The following is a 20,512-nucleotide window of genomic DNA, read 5'->3' as shown; positions in this document are numbered from 1 at the left end:
TCTAAATTCTGTGATCCCAACAGAGGAATCCAACGAATGTCGTGACTCTTGCGGTTTCTGATTTAATCACCTCTGCCCCCTCCCCGCGGACCCTTCCCCTTTTCCATTTTTCCATTTCGGGCCCTCTCTTACCCGACTCTGGCAGGCTGTCCTCACAGGCTCCACGTGTGCAGAGAAGGTCTTTATAGCTCTTGGGACCCACCTCCCCTCCACAGCCACCACCCCCACCTTGTCCCCTAGGCCAAAGTCCTGGCCAACAGGACCGCTGAGGGGGTGGGGTGAGGCAGAGAGGTCAGTGACATCATCCCCGGGGTCAAGCCAGAGGGAGCCCCCCCCCCCCGCAAGGTTCTCTCCCGGGAGATACAGGGGGCCAGGTGGGTGCCGTGGAGAGGTTGGGGGTCCTTGGGGTTCAGACCAGAAAAGGGGTCTGGGGTTTCCCCCACATAGGAAGCAAAGGCATAGGGGTCTCTGTGGGGGACCTGCTGACCCCGCCTGCACCCCAGCCTTCACCTTCCATCCCAAACTGAGTTGCCCGGTGTCTCCTGCCCCCCCCCACATTCCCCCAGTGGTGGGTCTCAGGGCTGGGGGAAGGTTTCATCCCCCCGACTCTTTCCCCTCAGGCCCCCCCCCCCCCGCACTGTCCCTCCCTTGCCAGGTGTCCCTTCCTCTACTCGTTAACTGCTGGGGGTGGTCACGCGGGGGACGGATTAAGACAGGGACACAGAGAAGCATTTCTTTATTGTGGAGGCTGTAAACACTTCAATTCTTGTCACCGTCCCTGCACAGAAGCTGGGGGCACAGGCTGTGGGCCTTGTTCAGGAGGCTGTCCCTGGAGCTGCGGAGCCAGGCCTGGGTGCGGAGCCTCAGATCCTTCAGGTGGTCTTCGTAGTAGGCCTGCACAAAGCCCTGGAAGGCCTCGGGTCCCCTGCAGAGGAGGGACAAAACCGTGAGACCCCGGCAACTCCCAAGACTCCCGCCCCCTTCAGCCCCCCTCCCTCGGGCCCAGGAATCCACCCCCCAAGCCCTGCTGCACACACTCACCAGAACCACTGCCACTTCTCTCTGGTCCTGGTCACCAGGGTCTTCACCTTGCCCTTCATCAGGCTCCAAGGACTATCCACCAGCTCCGGTGGCATACTGGGGGTTGCTGCAGGCCCTTCTTGCTGGCATGCTAGGTGGGACCGGAGGGTCACATGGGTGGGCTGGGACCCAAGGATCCTTCCTCCTCCCTTCCCCTCCATGCTCGCCGTCACTGTCGCTCCCGGTGGCCCAAGGGTGACCCCTTGACGTCACTCCTGGTCTTCACCTTTTCTGTCCCTTTGAGCACTTGTCCCCCTTTGAGCCATCCGTCGATTCCTGGTCACCCTCCGTGCCCACGGCCCCTCCTGTCACCCCTCTGTCTGCCTGTGGCTTTTCCCCGTCAGTTTGCAGCCCCACCTCTTTGACTCCTGTCCCCCTCTCGAGGCCTCCTTTACTGCCCGATCTCGCTGCCCCCTCGGTTCTCCTGTGACACACACCCCCGCCCCCCACGCTGTCCGAACCACCTCCGCAGGCAGTGGAGGGAGAGCTCAGAGGACTTTCCAGCCCTAGGGAAGGAGGCTGGCAGGGCTGCGTCGTCCGTTCCTCCCCGGGGCCGGGGTCGTGCCTCGGAGGGCACTTTACGTCCTTGCACGCACCTCCCTGCGCGGCGCTCACGCCCCCCGGGCGAAGCCTCACCTACAGATCCCAGGCGTCACACGGGCACACAGGCGCACGCATGCGCAGAGGCACCCATGGGCCCGGCAGTGTGCTCAAGCCAACGGTGCACATCTTCAAAACTCAGTTTCCCCTTCTGCAGAATGGGATAAGGCCAGGATTCCTGGGAGGACTTGGCGCTAACACCGAACACGCATAAGGCACTAGGAATGGCCCTTTGCACATTGGAGGCACTACGTTAAGTGTTACCATTTTAAATGCGCGTGCAAAGCCGAGGCACGCTCGCACGCCAGCGCCTACAGACACCCTCACAGCGTCCACGCGCTCAAATCCTTGGCATAAATACCCCGTAAAGACACACGTGCACACACACATTTACCACTGTCGTTGGTACCAGCCCCAAGGACACCCCTCGCTCACGGCCCCCGTGGACACGTTCGCCCGGAAACGCACACACATCTGCGTGCGTAGGACAAAGCAGGCGAGCTCCAGGCCCGCGCGCGCGCGCGTCTACAAACCTGCGTGCCGTCCGGACCGTCACACTCACACCTCGCACGACTGCAGGGTCCCCGCGCCCGCCCATCCCTTCCTTCCTCACCCACGACACAGGCCAAGACCAGAATGCAGAAGCAGAGGGAGGGCAGGGCCTGGGGCCTGCGTCCAGGAACCAACATTTCTGGGGGCTCTGCTCCTCTGTTCCTCTGCGCTCAGCTCTCCAGGCTGGGGGAGGGGGAGACCACGCGGAGCAGAGCCCTCCCCTGGCTGCCTCCCCACGCCCCTTGGCAGGGACTTCAGAGAGAGGGGCCCAGGTGACAGTGACAAGCAGAGGCCTCACCCGCCCCTGCTGGCCTCCCTCCTTCCTCCCCTCCCAGCACTTTGGCCTGACCGGGGAAGACAGCCGGCTCTTTGGCCTCGGACGCTGACTGGTGTTCAAATCCTGGCTCCACCTCACGAGCTGGCCCCTCTTTCTGGCCTCAGTTTCCCGCTCTGAAAAATGGGCCCACAGTCCATACTCCAGGCAGGGCTTTAATGGAATGAAATGCTGCAAGCAGAGGTCTTAACAAGGAGCCCGGCAACGGAGGTGCTCACGGACCATGGCTGTTTATGATTACTTCCTTCATATTGAAGACTCTTGGGCACTGGGCTCTAGGCCAGACACACTCTCGCCGTGTGATCTGGGCAATTCCAATTCCTTCTCTGGGCCTCACTGTTTTCATCTGTAAAATGGGGATGGTAAGAAGCGCCTGCCTCCTAGAGTCCGTGTGAAGGCTGCGTGAGGCTCTGTGAGAGAAAGTTCCAGGTGCACATAGTAGGAGGTTGTCGATGTCAGGCTCAGGCCCAATACTAGGCAGAAAGAAAATGAGCAAAAGGAAGAAAGAAAGAAAGGAAAGAGAGAAAGAAAGAAAGAAGAGAGAGAAGGAGGAGAGAGGAAGGAAGGAACGAACGAATGAAGGAAGGAAATGAGCCTTTATCTCTGGGAGGACCCAGCCATAACTCAGGGCACACAGCCTGGCCAGGGGACCATGGACTGGATTCTTTGGTCCAGGGTTGCCGAGTAAAATATAGGATGCCCATGTGAATTCAGATAAATAGTAAGTTTTTCTTTTGATACAAGTATGTCCCATGCAATATTGGGGAATTATACTGGAAATTATTTGTTACTTATCTGAAATTCAAATCTAACCAGGAGCCTGTCCTTTTTTTAAAACATTTTTTTAAGGTTTATTTATTTGGAGAAGGAGAGGGAGAGTGCATGTATGCAGGGGAGTGGCAGAGAGAGGGAGAGAGAGAGAGAGAGAATCCTACAGGCTCTGCTCTATCATCACAAAGCCCGATGTGGGGCTCGATCTCACGAACTGCAAGATTGTGACCTGAGCCGAAACCAGGAGTCGGTTGCTTAACTGACTGAGCCACCCAGGAGCCCCCGGGGAGGCTGTATTTTTATGCAGTGAATCTGACAACCCCCCCCCCCCCGACCGAAACAAGGACTATGGGACAACCCAAAAAAAGTCCCCCCCCCCCCCCCGCCCCGCCTCACCTTTATGCACAGTGTCAGTGACCCAAGGTCAACTAAGGTTTGGAAGCGGATGACCTGACAATATGCCAACAGGTCAATAATCACCTAATACTGTGTCACAGGGTCTATGTCGTTGCCATCACTTCATCTCATCACGTGGACATCCTATCCTCTCACATCATCACAAGAAGGGTGAGCGCAGTACGATAAGATACGGGGGAGAGAGAGACCACGCTCACATCACTTTTATTACGGTGTATTATTGTCATTGTTTTTCTTTTCTTTTTCTTTTTTAATTTTTCTATTTATTTTTGAGACAGAGAGAGACAGAGCATGAGCAGGGGAGGGGCAGAGAGAGGGGGAGACACAGAATGCGAAGCGGGCTCCAAGAGCCCGACGCGGGGCTCGAACCCACGAGCCGTGAGATCGTGACCGGAGCCGAAGTCGGAGGCTCGACCCGCTGAGCCACCCAGGCACCTCTGTAACTGTTTTTCTTTATCATTAGTGTTGTTGTTCATCTCTTACTGTCTGATTTTAAAAGTTAAACTGCATCATAGGGGTGCTCCGATAGGAAAAATCAGTGTATCTAGGGCTTGGCACTCACTGTCTGTGGTTTCAAGTCTCCACTGGGGGTCTTGGAGTGCATCCCCCACAGAGAAGGGGCGACACTGTACAGCTAGCTTGGTGTCGACCCAGCGGCTTCCAACAGAACGGGCTCTGGCACGCAGCAGGTGCACAACGAATGTGTCCAGCAGTTCCTCACTAACAGAATCACAAAATGAAACCTCCGGGACGGGCGCGTGGGCGGCTCGGTCCGACTCCCCAGTTCCGCTCAGGTTGTGATCTCACAGCTGGCGGGTTCGAGCCCCGCCTGGGGCTCCGTGCTGACAGCGGTGCCTGCTGGGGATTCTCTCTCTCTCTCTCTCGCTCTGCTCCTCCCTGACTTGTGCTCTCTCTCTCAAAATAAATACAGAAATAAACATTAAAACACACACACACCTCCTTGAATTTCTGTTTGGGATGTTGAGAAAGTTCCAGGGATGGAGGGTGCAACTTAATGTACCCCTAAAATGGCTAAAATGGTAAATTGTATGTGAGGTATTTGACCATGAGAAAAAAGGAAAAAAGAAAAACTCACCATGCCTTGCGTTACAAGAAGCACGAGGTGGGGGTTCAGAGCCTTGCTCCTCATCCTCCCTGCTGTGCGACCCGGTGCGAGTTGCTTAACCTCTCTGGACCGGTTGCTTCATCCACGACTGGGAATCATGGACTACCTATCCCAGAGAGTAGAGGAGACTGTTTATGTAAAGTACCACGAGAGGCACCAGAGGTGCTCGCTCAAGGTCAGTGGCTGTTGATTAAGCCTGTGTTTTTCTGAGCACACGCTAGGCACCAGGGGCCACAGCAGGGCTTTGGCACCTTAACTCGCTGATGTAACACAACAGAGCTCTGAGGTGGGCACCTTTATCGTTCCCATTTTACAGATGAGGAAACTGAGGCTTGGGGGCGTGGGAGGGGAGTCCACTTACCAATGGCTCCTCGAACAGCAAGGGGTGCATTTGAACCCGGCTCTCTCGGATCTAGCCAAGCCAGGACGTGCCCCGACGCACCTCCCCCACCTGAGTCCCGGAGGCCAAGAGGGTGGTTGGAGCAGGGCTGGCAGCAGGGTGGGTCTGGGGGAGGTCTCTGACCCCTGCCCCAGGTCCAAGGTCAGTGTGGGCTGTTTGCTGTTTGCAATGTTTGTCCATCCTGGGGACAGGAACAGGCTGAAGGTCGTTCAGGGCGGACCTCAGAGTCAGCTCAATAACAACTTGGGAGTGGGGTGACGGGCGCAGAGACGGAGGTCACAAGAGGGAGCGGGTTTGGGAGTGGCAGGCCCCGTGAGCCCACAGGGCAGAGAGCACCTCTGAGCCTGCAGTAACGTGTCCAAGAGACCCCCAGACCCCAAAATCACTCTGCCCCAGTCCAGACCCCATCCCCTCCCTCCTCAATCCCCTAACCCGCCTCCCTTCCAGCACTCCTAAGTGCTCACCTCCTTCCTCTGTGCCTCCGGGTTCTGGTAGGGAAGCCTGGGGCAGAAAAGAGGTTGAAACGTCCCCTCTGTTATCTCTTCCTTCTGCCTTCCGCCCGGGGAATTCTCCTTTCATTATTTTTTTTTTTTAATTTTTTTTTTAACGTTTTATTTATTTTTGGGACAGAGAGAGACAGAGCATGAACGGGGGAGGGGCAGAGAGAGAGGGAGACACAGAATCGGAAGCAGGCTCCAGGCTCCGAGCCGTCAGCCCAGAGCCCGACGCGGGGCTCGAACTCGCGGACCGCGAGATCGTGACCTGAGCTGAAGTCGGCCGCTTAACCGACTGAGCCACCCAGGCGCCCCTTTCATTAATTTTTAAAAACGGGGATATTCGCAAACCGTAAAACTCGCCCTCCTCAAGGGTGCGATTCGATGTTTTCTAGTACGTTTGCCGAGGTCTGCAACCATCATCGCGCTCGGATTCCAGAACGTGTTCATCACCCCGAAAGGAAACGTCCATTCCCATTAGCCCATTAGGGTCACTTCCATTGCCTTCTCCCCCCCCCGGCCCAGCAGGGGGCAACGACTGCCGATGGACCTTCTGTTTCTGTGGGTTTCCCTATCCCGGGCATCATGGGAAGGGAAACTTACACTACGTGGTCTTTTGCGTGGCGTGTGAGGGCGCTTCCTTCCTTTTTCTGGCAGAATAATATTCACTGCGCGGATACACATCTACACACGCCATGTGGATTTGCTTATCCGTTTCTCAGTTGATGGGCATTTGGGCTGTTCCAGTGGAAACACCACTGCCGTGACCATCCACGCGTACCTTTTTGCGTGAGCCTGTGTGCGGTTCCCCTGGGTGGATAGACGCCCAGTAATGGGATCGCCGGGAGCTCTGTTGCACGCCTTGAGGAACCGCCAAACTGTTCTCCAAAATGGCTCTGCCCATTCGCTTTTTGTAGCCAGTTTTTCAGTCACGTGGCTCCTGGCGAACATACACGGGGACGAAAGTTGTGCGGCTTCTCACGCTGTTCCCCGGTTCTCGCTGACTACTTCCGGATTGTCTTCTGGGTTGCAGGTGCTGTGTCGCCTCCTCCAGGGAGCCCTCCCGGACTAGCTACCCCAAGCCAGGTGCCCACTGGAGTCCCCCATCCTTGCCCTGCCCGCTGGGTGGGCCCCCTCCTCCCCCCCCCCAAGTGTGGAGTGTGAATGCTCCTACACACATGCTTGGGGCTCTCTGGGTGTTTTTTGTTGTTGTTGTTTGTTTTTTGTTTTGGTGTGATCAGGGCTATTTGCTCTCTGAGGTCCTGAAGGTTAAGTTTGTAAACCTGAGAAGAAACATATTGGCTCTAAATACAAAGTGTAAAAAGAGGGGCGCCTGAGTGGCTCAGTTGAGGGGCCCATTTCTGCTCAGGTCACGTTCTTGCGGTTGGTGAGTTCAAGCCCCGCATCGGGCTCTCTGCTGTCAGCACAGAGCCTGCTCCGGGTCCTTCCCCCCCCCCCCACCCCCGCCTTCTCTCTGCACCTCCCCTGCTTGCTCTCTCTCTCTCAAAAATAAAATTAAAGGGGCGCCTGTGTGGCTCAGTCGGTTGAGCGGCTGACTTCGGCTCAGGTCACGATCTCGCAGTCCGTGAGTTCGCGTCGGGCTCTGTGCTGACGGCTCAGAGCCTGGAGCCTGTTTTGGATTCTGTGTCTCCCTCTCTCTGACCCTCCCCTGTTCATGCTCTGTCTCTCTCAGTCTCAAAAATAAATAAAAAACGTTAAAAAAATAAAATTAAAAACAAACATTTACAAAATAAAACGTAAAAAGAAAATCTTAAAATTAGAATGAATGAAGGGCGCCTGGATGGCTCAGTCTGTTAAGCGTCTGGCTCTTGGTTTCGGCCCAGGTCATGATCTCATGGTTCATGAGCTTGAGCCCCATGTCAGGTTCTGCACTGACAGCATAGAGCCTGCTTGGGATTCTGTCTCTCCCCCCTCTTGGCCCATCCCCTGTTCTCTCTCTCGAAATAAATACGGTAAAAAGAAGAAGGAGAAGAAGCAACAGCATTGTTGGAGCTCTCACTGTGCTCCAGGTACTGTCCTGGGCACTCGGGGTGGGGGGCACTGCAGGAGACAAGACCGCCTCCGTGAACTTGACTTCCAGCAGTGGGAGACACAGGCAGTAAACAAGTAACCAAAGAGACATATATTAGAGGGTGGCAAATACTGGAAAGACAGGCAGATAAGGAGGTAGCAGGGCGGTGGGAGAGCAGTCTGGGGGGACCACAACGGGGACACGGCTGTTGAACAGACCCCTGAAGAAGAGGAGTGAGCCAGGCAGATAGCTGGACATCTGCGGGAAGAACGTTCCAGGCAGGGTGGGCAGCAAGTGCAAAGGCCCTGGGGTAGGAGCCTGCTCAGTGTGTTGGACGAGGCTGAGGAGTTGCACACGAGGGAGGGGAAAAAGCCGTAGGGGTGACCTGGCCAGGTAGTGAAAAGCTGACAGACTCTCATAAGATCTTTTGAGTTTTCCTCTGAGGGTGGTGAGAGGGTTCTGAGTAGAGGAAGGGTGTGATGTGACTTGTGTTCTAACAGGATCCCTCTGGCTTCTGAGTGGGAAGAGGGTATAAGGAGCTTGGAGGGCTGATTAGGGCAGGGGGAAATGGTGCATTAAGTACAGAGGGTTATATTTATTTCCCACCTTTAAAAAAAAAGGTGGGGAAAAAATGTTTAAATGTTTATTTCTGAGAGAGAGAGTGCATGAGCAGGGGAGGGGCAGAGAGAGAAGGAGACACAGACTCCGAAGCAGGCTCCAGGCTCCAAACTGTCAGCACAGAGCCCGACGTGGGGCTCGAACTCATGAATTGTGAGATCGCGACCTGGGCCGAAGTCGGATGCCCAACTGACTGAGCCACCCAAGTGCCCCTAAAAAAATTTTTGTTAATGTTTATTTACTTTGAGAGAGACAGTATGAGCAGCTGAGGGGCAGAGAGAGAGAGAGAGAGAGGGAGACACAGAATCGGAAGCAGGCTCCAGGCTCCGAGCTATCAGCACAGAGCCCGACGCGGGGCTCGAACTCACTGACTGCAAGATTATGATCTGAGCCAAAGTCAGACTGTCGACTGAGCCACTCAGGCGCACCCCACCCCCCCCCCTTTTTTTTTTTTTTTTAAGATTTTATTTTTAAATCATCTTTATACCCAGTATGGGGCTTGAACTCACAACCTTGAGATCAAGAGTCACAAGTTCCACATACTGAGCCAGCCAGGCGCCCCTATCTCCCACCTTTGTTCTCCATCCTCTGTCCTGTCCTCCATCCTCCATAAGCATCCCCCGGCCGTGCTTGGAGTTGTCCTCAGACATAAAAGAGGTCAAACACACAAGGCCGTTCCACGTGTGTGTGTTCGAATTTTACATCAATGACACCACCCAATGCAGCTTCTGTTTCTTTTCCACTCAGCGCTACACTGTTACATCTCTCCAAACGGTTTCCTGAACATCTAGCTGGTCCTTTCTGTGGCTGCATGGGGTTCCACGCTTTATTTTTTCAACCCCCACCCCCACCCCCGCCGGTGATGGACTGCTAGGCTGCTTCTGTAGTGAACGTCCTCATCCATCTTCCCAGATGTTTCTCTGGTCCCCGCACGGTGCCAGATTGGGGACCGCTGGGACGCGGGGCACCCAAATACTTAATGTCACTAGAAACTTCCAGGATGCTCTTCATAAGAGAGATCCAGTCCACACTCCTGAAGAGAGTGTGCTGGGTTTTTTTAAATTTTTTTATTTTTTAATGTTTATTTATTTTTGAGAGAGAGAGAGAGAGAGAGAGAGAAACAGAGCTCAAGTGGGGGAGGGGCAGAGGGAGAGGGAGACACAGAATCCAAAGCAGGCACCAGGCTCTGAGCTGTCTGCACAGAGCCCGACGCGGGGCTGAAACTCACAAACTGTGAGATCATGACCTGAGCCGAATCGGATTCTTAAGCGACTAAGCCCCCCGGGCACCCCAAGAATGTGCTGCTTCTCGGGTACCCATATCCTCACCGGCACCTGGCATTTTCCAATCTTCTGCTTTCGGCCAGGTGACCGGAAGCAGACTGGTGTCTTTGGTGGTTTTCACGTAATTGCCCCTGAGTCTGAGCCTCTCTTCAAAAGCAGAGGGGGCACTCACTCCATGAACTGCTTGCTGTCCGTCTTCTCTGTCCCTGTGCCTTTCTAACCTGAGAGCTCTGGGGGGGTAGGGGGCAGGGGCTGGGGGTTGGGGATGGGGTGGGGTGGCGGTTTTCAGGAAAATGCTTAAAAAATAAATTGGCTCCGGGGCGCCTGGGTGGCTCAGTCGGTTGAGCATCCGACTTCGGTTCAGGTCATGATCTCGCAGTCTGTGGGTTTGAGCCCCGCATCGGCCTCTGTGCTGACAGCTCAGGGCCTGGAGCCTGTTTCGGATTCTGTGTCTCCCTCTCTCTCTGCCCCTCCCCTGCTCACGCACTGTCTTTCTCTCAAAAATAACTAACATTAAAAAAAATTAAAAATAAATAAAAATAAAATAAAATAAATGGGCTCCGAAATGCTGGACAAAGGGCCAAGTAAAGGTTAGCAATTGATTAAGTCGGCACAGAATACACCCTTTTGCCAAGCGAGATTGCGCGTATGAATTTTACCTGATGAGGGATGTGGGTGTGCTTTAATATGCTGGGGATGAGCAAATAGGGCCCACAGCCAGGTGTGTGTGTATGTGTGTGTGTGTGTGAGTGTGTGTGTGAGTGAGTGAGTGGGTGTGGGTGTGGTTGTAGCCGGTGAGTCTGGCAGGGTGACTCAGGAACAGGGAAAGTGAAGTAAGAATGTGGTCCTGGGACTGCCCCCACCCCCCAGGTGACATTCAAATCCCAGCTCTACCCATTTGTGGCTGTGTAACATCACATAATTGACTTTAGACTTCTGTGCCTCAGTTTCTTCTTGTTTAGGTTTTTTTTTTTTTTTTTTTTCAGATTGAGAATAATTATGCCACCAAGTATTATGGAACCCATGTACCAGGCCCAGTCCTGTGCTGAACTATGCCTGGGGACAGCAGTGATGGGGCATACAGTCCAGCAGGGGAGACAGACCCATCACCAGACAGTGATGACCCAGAGTGGGCAGGGCTGGGATGGAGATGCTTGATCCAGCGTGGGGGTTAAGGAGGGCTTCCTGGAGGAGGGGGCATCAAAGTTTCCTTGGAGGGTGTGGATTGTGTTGATCTTTTTCAGGGCTCTAGCCTATGTCCTCCCCTTGCTCCCTCCCACATCCGTCTCTATTTCCCATTTTAAGTGTAATAAACACCTATTGTGTGCATGGTGATGAACCAACCTGGGGTCGCTCATTTTGGGCAGCCCAGTCACGGAAGACTATGGCAGAGCAGTAGCCTCAGGTTGGGGTCCAACCCAGCTCTCCCCTTCCTGACAAGTGACTTCACCTCTCTGGGCTTCATAACTTTTTTTTTTTCCCTAATGTTTATTTATTTTTGAGAGAGAGAAAGAGAGAGAGAGTGCGAGCACAAGCGGAGGAGGGGCAGAGAGAGAGCGGGGACAGAAAATCTGAAGCAGGTTCTGTGCTGACAGCAGATAGCAGGATTGGGGGCTCGAACTCACAAACCATGAGATCATGACCAGAGCCGTAGTCGGACGCTTAACCGACTGAGCCACCCAGGCGCCCACCCCTCTGGGTTTCAATGCCCTCATGGAATTAACAGGGCCCAGGGCCCAAGGTACTCATGAGGATTCTTTCGGGATCATGAAGTTCAAAGTCCTCAGCACAGGACAAGTAGAGAATTGCTCCATACATTTGAATCCTAGCCCCTCTCCCCCAAAGGCGCAACCCCTACCCTGTCCCATAGCCTTCTGCCTCCCAGCAAGGAAGCACTCAGAATTCTCTATGGTATTTTTATTGGAGGGTGGGGTCGATATGGACATCACAAAGTCCTCCTGCCGAGAGCCGGGGTATGGGAAATTTTGGAGCCCCCTCCTGGGGCACAGCCCAGAGGACAGAGGCAGCTCTCTTGGTATTCAGACCATGGGAATTCTGAAATTTTTGAGCCCCTCAGCAAAGGAGGTCATCAATTTCCTGTAGGGGAGAGAGAGAGAGCAAGAGACGTCATTGTGTTTGTCTCCCCTCAGGACGCCCCAATCCTGCCCCTTACCTGACTCCCTACCTCCTCCTTCCCCCAAAGAAACAGCATAGCTCCCACATCTGTGAGACTGGGTAGAGCCTTGGGGTGGGTGGCCCAAGGTCGGGGTTTCAGTTTTTCAGATGGATCAGAGCCCTTTGAAGTCAGAACGCTTCACCCTGGCCTAGCTGTCAAGGCTTGCTGTCTCTTGCTACGGAGCACACTCTTTCCTAGCTTTCTTCTCCTTACTTATTCAAGGGCACTCTTCAGAGCCTCCTTATCTTTGCCCAGGATGTTCCCCTTGCCTGGAATGCCAGTCTCTCCTTGATTTTGTACGTGTCTTCCTGGCTCAGGGCCTTTGTAGTCACAGGGAACATTCTTCCCATGTTTCTAGGCCTGGCTGGATTTTCCTAATCATTCAGATCTCTCTCTCTCTTTTTTTTTTTTTTTTTTAAGTAAGACAGCCAAGTGCCCCATGAAGCGGTAACGCTTTATTTTTTTTTTTTTTTTTTTAATGTTTATTTATATTTGAGAGAGAGAAACAAAAGTTGAGTAGGGGAGAGGCAAAGAGACAGAGCCTGAAGCAGGACCCAGGATCTGAGCTGTGAGCACAGGGTCCGCCGCGGGGCTCGAACTCACCAACCGTGAGGTCATGGCCTGAGCTGATGTGGGACCCTCAACCGACTGAGCCACCCAGGCGCCCTAGCACTAACGCTTTAAATTGAGATCTGAAAAAGGAGCACCTGGCTGGCTCCAGTCAGTGGAGCATTCGACTCTCGATCTCCTGATCTCGGGGTCATCAGTTCAAGCCCCATGTTGGGCATAGCGCTTACTTAAAAAAAGAAAAGTGTCTCCACTTCAAAGGGGACCCAATAACCAAATCTACAAAAGCCCCTCCCCAGTCTTTGGTTGTCTGTAAGCCTACCCTGTTTAATGTCATCTGGGTGCTTAGCTCTGTTTGGGCTAATCTCCTGGAAATTCACTGGTTTTACAGTCTGTTCCCTGTGGGCTGGGACTTTCTCTTATTCACCACGATTATTCCCCACATTGGAACAGTCCTGGACACTTAGCCCAATAACTATTTGTTCCTGAATGAATGATTCTCTAAGTCACCGGATGGAGTCAGTGTTGGTTAAACGGTGTATTGAGCATTTACAATGTGCCAGGCACTACGCAAATCCCCTCCATTTTAAATTCTTGGAAAAAGGCTCAAGATGTACTCCCGAGATCACACTGAGAGTAGTGAGTCTTGGCTGGCCTGTGGACCCAGGTCCTACTGATTCCCAAGCTTGGTCTTAACACCACGCAGCACCATTTCTACAGTGTGGTCTAGATGGGAGTCGGCAACCTGTCCCCCACATCTGAGCACTCTGTGAGCCAGCTGTGACCGCGGGGGAAGCTGTCAGCCGCTCCAAGCCTCAGTTTCCCCACTCTGCTAATCGACAGACCCAGCCCTCCCAAGCCCTGGGAAGATTCCTAACCGAGTCGCCTCAGGAATGCTCTCGAAGGCGTCCTTCAGGTTGTTACCAAACTCCTTCAGCGAATTGGGGATGTTCCTGAAGGTGCCGGCGATATCTGGGGCCCCCTGGGCCGGGGCTGGACCTGTCCAGAGATAGGCAGGGGTACAAAAATTTCAGTATTGGGAGCCCTTAGGATGAGATGCCAGAGATGAGAGAGGAGCTACTGTACTTGAAAGTGATTCTTGGAGGTCGTGGTGCTAGAATCGGAAGGAACGGAGTGGGGCGCGGGGGGCGGGTACGAACGCGACCAGATGGAGCTCAGGCTGCTGGGTGGGTATTCACTTACTCTCAGCACGGCCTCCTCCCCCGCCCCTTTCCAGACTGTAAACGCATGACAACCAATTGTGGAGGGGCGAGTGCATACATCATCGGTTGCTAGGGCTTCCCGGACAGACTTGCCCGTCGCTGGACCGCCCCTCAGAGAGCCCTCACCCATCTTTGCAGGGGTCGGGTGTGGCGGTGTCGGTGAGACATAGGAAAACCAGGGCACAGAACGGGCCGCTGCGCTCCCAAGGGACCTCCAAGTTTGGGCCCCAGGCCCGTGTCCAACTTCAAGCTTCCAAATCTCAAACTCCCAGATTCTCCTATCCCACTTTTACCTTCCAAAACCATCAACAGAACCACCACCAAAACCGGGAGCCACAGGATGAGCCTCATGGCTGGACCGAAGGGGCGCCCTGGAAGCAGAAGCAGGGGTGGGAGTGATCGGTGACACCCCTCCTCCCTCCCCGAAGTTCCTTCCACCCCCTTTGTAGTGCTCTTGGAAGGGCATCCCTCCCGGGCATTGAGCACCAACCTGGATCCTCGGAGCCACAGCGACAAGGGGATGGGAGGTCCCGGCCGGGCCGAGGCCTTTATCGGGCTGGGGAGGGGGAGGCGGAGGGGGCGGGGAAGGTTAATCCCTCCCCTTCAGCCTCCTATCCCGTCCTGTGCCCACCTACCTTTTCCTCTTCTGCCCCTGGCTGCTGGTGGCGGGCGGGTCAGGTGCGGCCTAGGCACACCCCTTAGGGACAGTGCCTCTTGGTGTTAAGCACCTGCACCTCCAAATCTCCCTGATGGTCGGTGGATCTCGGCCCCACAACAGGGGACTGCCTATATTCTCCACCCCCCGCCCCCCCAAGCCATCTTCCCTCTGGGCTTTCTCCTGCATAACACCTTTCTTCAGGCCTCAGGGGTTGTCTCGGTCACTCAGTCACTCTGTAACTCCATTCGCTGTAACTCCCCAGGCCTCCTCCTCTTCCACCGCCCCTCCCTTCTCAGCAAGTCCCTTCAGCGCCAGCAACTGGGGTCACCCAGTCTGCCCCCACATTCCTACTCCCATGCTCCCATGCCACCTGCAGTCTTTCTTTCAGACTAGCCCTCAACCCCCCCCCCCTTCATCTCCCTGCATCCGGGAGCATCCCGGATGTGCCCTGGGGTCTTAGTCCCACAGCCCCCAATCTCTTCTGGGAGGGGGTCTTTTCAGCCAGTCCAAACTGCAAAGCCTCAGCCTCAAGGATCCCAGTGTGTGTGCTTCCATCCATTCCCCGAGACCCCCCCTTTCCCTCTGCCGACCCCCCCCTCCCCACTCCCCAGGCCTCCAGGCCCCCTGGTAAACACTCCATCTGCCCTGACTCACCCCCTCGGGCCCCTCCTGGCACGAAGCACTCCCCCCCTCGCCTCCCCTCCCACCACATCCGTCCCTCAGGGCTGGAGTCCAGTGTTTCCCCCACCCCCTTCCCCTGGCTGCCTTTGACCGCCAGTGATCCCTGGCAGCTGTGGGGAGGGCGGCCCTGGCCTCAGACTCGAGGTTGGCTGGCCTTGTGCCCCCACAACCACGTGTCAGCTTGGGGGTGGCGGGGGGACGGTTGTGAAAGGGATGCACAGACATGACCCTGGCAGGATTGCGACAACCCCCTGGCCAGCTCAGTGCCTCGAGTCCCTGTCAGCCCCCCAGCTGTCTCCCCAGACGTCTGCTTCCCCTGTGAGCCTAGCATTCTCCAGACATCCACCCAAGGGTCTGCTTCCCTTCCTTCACCACCCCACCGGAATAGAACACCAGCTTTGCTTTTCCAAGTCCCATCCTCAACCCAGCTCAGGGCCTTCCGTTTACAGATGGGGAAACTGAGGCACAGCCAAGCACATTCAATGGCTCAGCAAGGGGCTAAGGGGCGGCGGGGTGTTTCCTTGTCCCTCCCCTTTCCGGACTCCTGGGAGTCGCCCTGGATCTCGGGGGGGATCAGCCTCCGCCCCCACAGCACCCCCTGCCAGCCTGTTCCCCCAAACTTCTTTAGTCCCTGTGCTACCTCTAGACCTGACTGCTCTCTTTGTCCATGAGAATTCAAGGTTCAGCTCTTCGAGGGGAAGGACATGGCTGATGCCAGCCCCCGCATTGACATCTGTGGTTCAGAGGGCTCGGCCCCAGCTCCAGGGTATGCTCCAGGGCATACCGTGAATCAGCAGCACGCCTGGCTGGGACCAGGTCCCCTGCCTCTGAGCCCACTGACCCCTCTCCTCCTCACCAAGCCTGGGGTGAGTCATCTGGGGGGGGGGGGGGGGGGGGAGGAGAGCCTGCCTCCCCAAGGGCGCTGGGGGCAGCTGGCAAAAGCCAGGAGCGAGGAGTGTGCACCAGCCACACGGAGGAGCGCAGGCTGGGCCCGGGAGTTACCAAGCTCAAGTCCTGGCCTGTCACCCGGGCTGGGAACCCTGCTCCCCTCGTCTGGGAATTGAGGGGGTGGGGAGAGAACGCCAGAAGCAGGGGCTCCAGGCTCCAGTCCTCACTGCCCTGAGTGTCCACTCCCACCTGCTCCCCACCGCGGACTCCAGGACTCTACCCGGCGGGGCGGGGCAGACCCTCGTGAGGGTGGGCAGGATGGGCAGCTTCGAGGGGCCCAAGTACAACAGAATGGTGGAGAGGACACACCCCAGATGGAAGGAGAAGAGAAACAAGAAACAGGCGGGGAGGAGGAGGGGGGGGAAGAAACTGGAGGAGGAAGAGATAAAAGATAGAGGTGGAGGAAAACAGGAAGCCAGAAGAAAGAATGAGGCTTCTCAGCCTGGACAGGCCAGGAGGCCAGGAGAGGGCAGGAGGCAGAATTAGGCGAAACAGGGGAGCAACAGGGGCGCCTGGGTGGCTCAGTAGGTTGAGCATCTGACTCTTTGATTTCGGCTCAGGTCATGATCTCACCATCGTGAGATTGAGCCCCTCCCCCCCCCGTCGGGGTCTGCACTGTCAGCATGGAGCCGGCTCGGGATGGTCTCTTTCCCTCTCTCTCTCTCCCAAAATAAATAAATAAACTTAAAACAAAAAAAAAGTTAAGGGGTGCCTGCGTGGCACAGTGGATTAAGAGTCTGATTCTTGATCTTGGCTCAGGTCATTTCATGGTTTGTGAGTTCGAGCCCTGCGCTGGGTCTAGGGATTATTTAAAAATAAAATCTTGGGGCACCTGGGTGGCTCAGTCGGTTGAGCGGCTGACTTCGGCTCAGGTCATGATCTCGCGGTCCGTGAGTTCGAGCCCCGCGTCAGGCTCTGTGCTGACAGCTCAGAGCCTGGAGCCTGTTTCAGATTCTGTGTCTCCCTCTCTCTCTGACCCTCTCCCGTTCGTGCTCTGTCTCTGTCTCAAAAAATAAATAAATGTTAAAAAAAAAAAAAGTCTTAGGGGCACCTGGGTGGCTCAGTTGGTTGAGCGTCTGACTTCGGCTCAGGTCATGATCTCGCATCGCAGTTCATGGGTTCGAGCCCTGCGTGGGGCTCTGGGCTGACAGCTCAGAGCCTGGAGCCTGCTTCGGATTCTGTGTCTCCCTCTCTCTCTTTCTGCCCCTCCCCTGCTTGTGCACGTGCTCTCTCTCTCTCAAAAATAAATATTTAAAAAAAAAAAGAAAGAAAGAAAAAGGAGAGTGATAATAGTAAAGGCTCAATCATAATGGCAGTGGTCCCGGGGCCTTTGAGGTCACAACTCCAGGAAGCAGGTACTATGAAGCTTCCGAGCAAGCCAGGCTCGGAAAGGTGGCTTTTTTTCTTGCCCCTCTCCCCCCATCCCCCCTTTGGCAGAGGGGACTGCAAGGTTTAACCCGGGGAAAGGGGATCTGTTCCAGAACCAGGTCTCAGAGTCAGAAGGGAAAGAGAAGTACGGAAGAGACAGCGAGCGGGGCTGAGCAGAGACAGAGCGAAAAAGGGAGCCTCTGAAAGGGGCAGAAGGAAGCAAACACGGAGATCAGAAGAGACAAAGAAGCAGACGCAGGAGCAGAGGGGACAGGGCAGAGCGGCGTGGTGGCCGGGGCGAGAAACGGAGGCGGGAGCCGGGAGAAATGACACACGGAGGTCCAGCGGCTGCTGTGGAGCTTGGTGAATCTTTATTAAGCTGGGGCCTTCCGGGAGGGCGGCAGGGACAGGGCCTCCTGTAGTCGGGGGGGGGGGGGGGGGGGGGGCAGGGGCGCGGGGGCAGGAGTGGGGCCCTCACTGTTTCTCCACGGGCGCCGTGGTGGGGCTGGTGCCCACGGCCGCCTGCAACTTCTCCACCAGCCCGGCCCACTGGCGCTGCATGTCTTGCACCAAGGGCTCGAACCAGCTCTTGAGGCGGGCCTGGAAGGCCTCGGCCTGCTGGCGCATCTGGTCGGCCTGCTCCTCCATCTTGACCCGCATCTCCTCCACCTGCTCGCGCACCTCGTCCAGCCGCCCGCGCAGCTGCTGGCCCAAGGCCTCGGCCCGCTCCCGCAGCGGCTGCGCGGCCACGGCGGCCACGTTGGCGTTGCGCGCGCGCGCCTGCTCCACCAGCGGCCAGAAGCGCTCGCGGATGGAGCTGACGCTGCGCTCGGCGCCCTCGCGCACCCCGGCGCGGTACACGGCCAGGCGCTTGTGCAGGTCCTCGGCGTCGCGGAGCAGCCGCTTGCGCAGCTTGCGCAGGTGCGAGGCGAGGCGCGCCCGCAGCTCCTCGGCGCTCTGGCCCAGCATGGCCTGCACCTCGCTGCGGTACTGCGCCAGGCGGTTGCGCACGTCCTCCATGTCCGAGCCCAGCCGGGCCTGCGCCGCCTGCAGCTCCTTGGCCACGCGGGCCTGTGTCTCCGAGGCCATGGGGCCCAGCTGCTCCTCCAGCTCCTCCCTGTAGGCCTTCACCTCCTTCATGGTCTCCTCCATCAGCACCCTGGGGGGCCGAGAGGGCGGGAGCGTGTGCGTGGGGAGGGAGGAAAACCGAGGTGTGTGTGTGGGGGGGGGGGGGCCAAGATGGGGACAGAGACACACAGGAGCGGAGATGGAGAGGGAGGCGGTGCGAGAGACTGAGCTAGCCTGACGGAGGGGCGGCCAGAGGCGGGAGGAGCTGAGAAGGACAGAGAGCCAGAGACCGCCAGGAGCCCCGAGCGGAAAGAGGAAGCAAGATGTGAGCAGGGACGCCGAAGAGTTGGCGACAGGGACACAAAAGAGTCCCGGACCGGGGTGGAGGGGGGGGGGGGGGGCGGGGGGGCCCAGAAGGAACGGCCCACCAGGAGCGTCAGGGGCACTCACGTCAGTTCCTGGGTGACCTGGGTGTTGAGCACCTCCTCCTGCACCTGGTCAGACAGCGTCTGCACCCAGCGCAGGTAATCCCGGAAGCGGCCCAGCGCCTGCTCCCAGGGCTGGCTGGCCTGCCACGGGGCCTCCGGCTCCAGCTCCCGCTCCAGCTGCGGCTCCGGCTCCACATCGGCCCAACATCCTGCGCAGAGCAAGTTCACGGGCAGTCAGGCTGCTCTGCCCCCTCCAGGCACGCGGCACCTGGTACCCAGTAGGTGCTCCACGAACGCGGGGCTGCTTTACGGGGCACTGGGAGCCCGTGGAAGGATGCCCGGTGCGTTTGACCGGCTGGCAAGCGTATGTGTGTCTACGCCTGCTCCACGCGGGGCCGTGTGGTGGTGATGGGGAATAAAACTAGTCACGGCTGACACTAATCTGGTGCTTGCTACCTTGACAACAACGCGTTAGGAACTGTTAGAACTCCCATTTGAAGGACGGGGAAACCGAGGCCCAGAGAGAGGAAGACAGGTCCACAGAGCCAGCGGATGTGAGAGGCCTCCCCTCAAGGGGGAGACAGACCCGCAGAAGGAGGGACCCAGGGATGGAAGGAGGGCAAGGTGGGGGGGGGGGTGCACGTGAGGATGGGAGGGGAAGGAGGCGGGGAACCCTGAGCAGGCCCCGCCCCCATACCTGCCAGGAGCGCGACCAGCAGCGCCGCCCACAGAACCTTCATCTTCCAGCCTGCGATTGGTCAGTATGGGTGAGAAATGTCAATCAGCAGCCAGTGGGGACCCCTCCCACCCAGAGCCCCGCCCCACCCGTTCCGGGCCTTCCAAGTCTCGCCGTCGCCCCGCCCCGTATCTGCATCAGCCTAATCCGACCACAAACATTTACCAAGCGGCCCCGCCATTGTCTATTTGGCTCCCTCATTGTCTCTTCCTATCTCCCCGTCCCCAGGTCGGCCTCTGCCGCCCAAATTCCATCCCTCTCTCCCGGGGTTCAAATTCCAGTCACCCTGCCCCGAGTTCCACGTGAGCCCCAACTCTGGTTTGTAAGTTCCAACTTCGCATTCCTCGTCCTGCCTTCACATTCTAAGCTCCAACTTCACATCTAAACGTCATTTCCCACCTATTAGCTAATTTAATGCTCACTTGAAAGTCCTCCGATGAGCGCTCTAGCTACCTGACCGCCACCCCTGCCTCCCGCCCCGCCCTCACCCCCACCCCTGCTCCTCCAACTAATGGAGATCTGAGGCGGCACTGAGTAGGTGCTCAACAGATGACAGTGACAATTCGTGGGCTCCTGATAGGTCTCATCTGGGTCTTCCTACAGGTCCAGCTCCCCCCACCCCCACCCCCCACCTTCCAGCCAAGACGGAATGCCCCTGGGGCCCGCTCCTCCCCTCGATCCGTCCCCTGCTTCGGTCCTGACCCTGGCGTAGGACAGTCACCTAGCCCCCGCCCATCCCTCACAGAAGCCTTGAGCTGGTCCCTCAACTGTTTCTCACCGGCTCCCGGGGAACCTCCTCCTTTGCCTCCGCTGGGGCTGACTAGGACTCAGGGATCCCAGACTCGTCCAATTATAAGGCTCCCCCTGCCCCGCCCACTCCTCCAGGGCCAGGGCGGCTGGGCCAGCCCCCAGTCACGAGGTGGGCTGTTCTTCCCCCCCCCCCCCCCGCCCG

General features: G+C 56.8%; 3 protein-coding genes across 7 annotated transcripts; all 3 read right to left on the bottom strand.

Annotated features, from left to right (window-relative positions):
• Positions 1-719: 719 nt before the first annotated feature.
• On the bottom strand, positions 720-5,859 carry APOC4 (apolipoprotein C4). Of its 5 annotated transcripts, XM_040457355.1 has the most exons (5): positions 5,745-5,859; positions 4,851-4,986; positions 2,789-2,912; positions 1,042-1,171; positions 720-925 (listed from the first exon to the last, which is right to left on the bottom strand). In XM_040457355.1, the coding sequence occupies exons 2-5, from the start codon at positions 4,902-4,904 to the stop codon at positions 760-762; spliced, it is 474 nt and encodes a 157-aa protein (XP_040313289.1). In that variant the 5' UTR covers positions 4,905-4,986; positions 5,745-5,859; the 3' UTR covers positions 720-759. The 5 variants fall into 5 exon arrangements, with proteins under 5 accessions (XP_040313289.1, XP_040313293.1, XP_040313290.1 ...); XM_040457359.1 differs by lacking the exon at positions 5,745-5,859 and having other exon boundaries at positions 2,785-2,976; positions 4,851-4,964; XM_040457356.1 differs by lacking the exon at positions 5,745-5,859 and having other exon boundaries at positions 2,789-2,976; positions 4,851-4,964.
• Positions 5,860-11,609: 5,750 nt separating this feature from the next.
• APOC1 (apolipoprotein C1) lies at positions 11,610-14,216 on the bottom strand. Its single transcript, XM_040457360.1, has 4 exons — positions 14,164-14,216; positions 13,967-14,044; positions 13,329-13,449; positions 11,610-11,804 (listed from the first exon to the last, which is right to left on the bottom strand). Exons 2-4 carry the CDS (start codon positions 14,022-14,024, stop codon positions 11,747-11,749), a joined length of 237 nt encoding a protein of 78 aa, XP_040313294.1. The 5' UTR covers positions 14,025-14,044; positions 14,164-14,216; the 3' UTR covers positions 11,610-11,746.
• A 3,461-nt stretch (positions 14,217-17,677) lies between these two features.
• Positions 17,678-20,459, bottom strand: APOE (apolipoprotein E). The gene is made up of 4 exons (XM_040457354.1): positions 20,339-20,459; positions 19,522-19,572; positions 18,847-19,033; positions 17,678-18,487 (listed from the first exon to the last, which is right to left on the bottom strand). The coding sequence occupies exons 2-4, from the start codon at positions 19,562-19,564 to the stop codon at positions 17,803-17,805; spliced, it is 915 nt and encodes a 304-aa protein (XP_040313288.1). The 5' UTR covers positions 19,565-19,572; positions 20,339-20,459; the 3' UTR covers positions 17,678-17,802.
• Positions 20,460-20,512: the final 53 nt, after the last annotated feature.

Source organism: Herpailurus yagouaroundi, unplaced genomic scaffold, assembly GCF_014898765.1.
Source record: "Herpailurus yagouaroundi ecotype Mexico unplaced genomic scaffold, PumYag 220, whole genome shotgun sequence".
NCBI lineage: Eukaryota > Metazoa > Chordata > Mammalia > Carnivora > Felidae > Herpailurus > Herpailurus yagouaroundi.
This window is presented reverse-complemented; position numbering and strand designations above follow the sequence as displayed.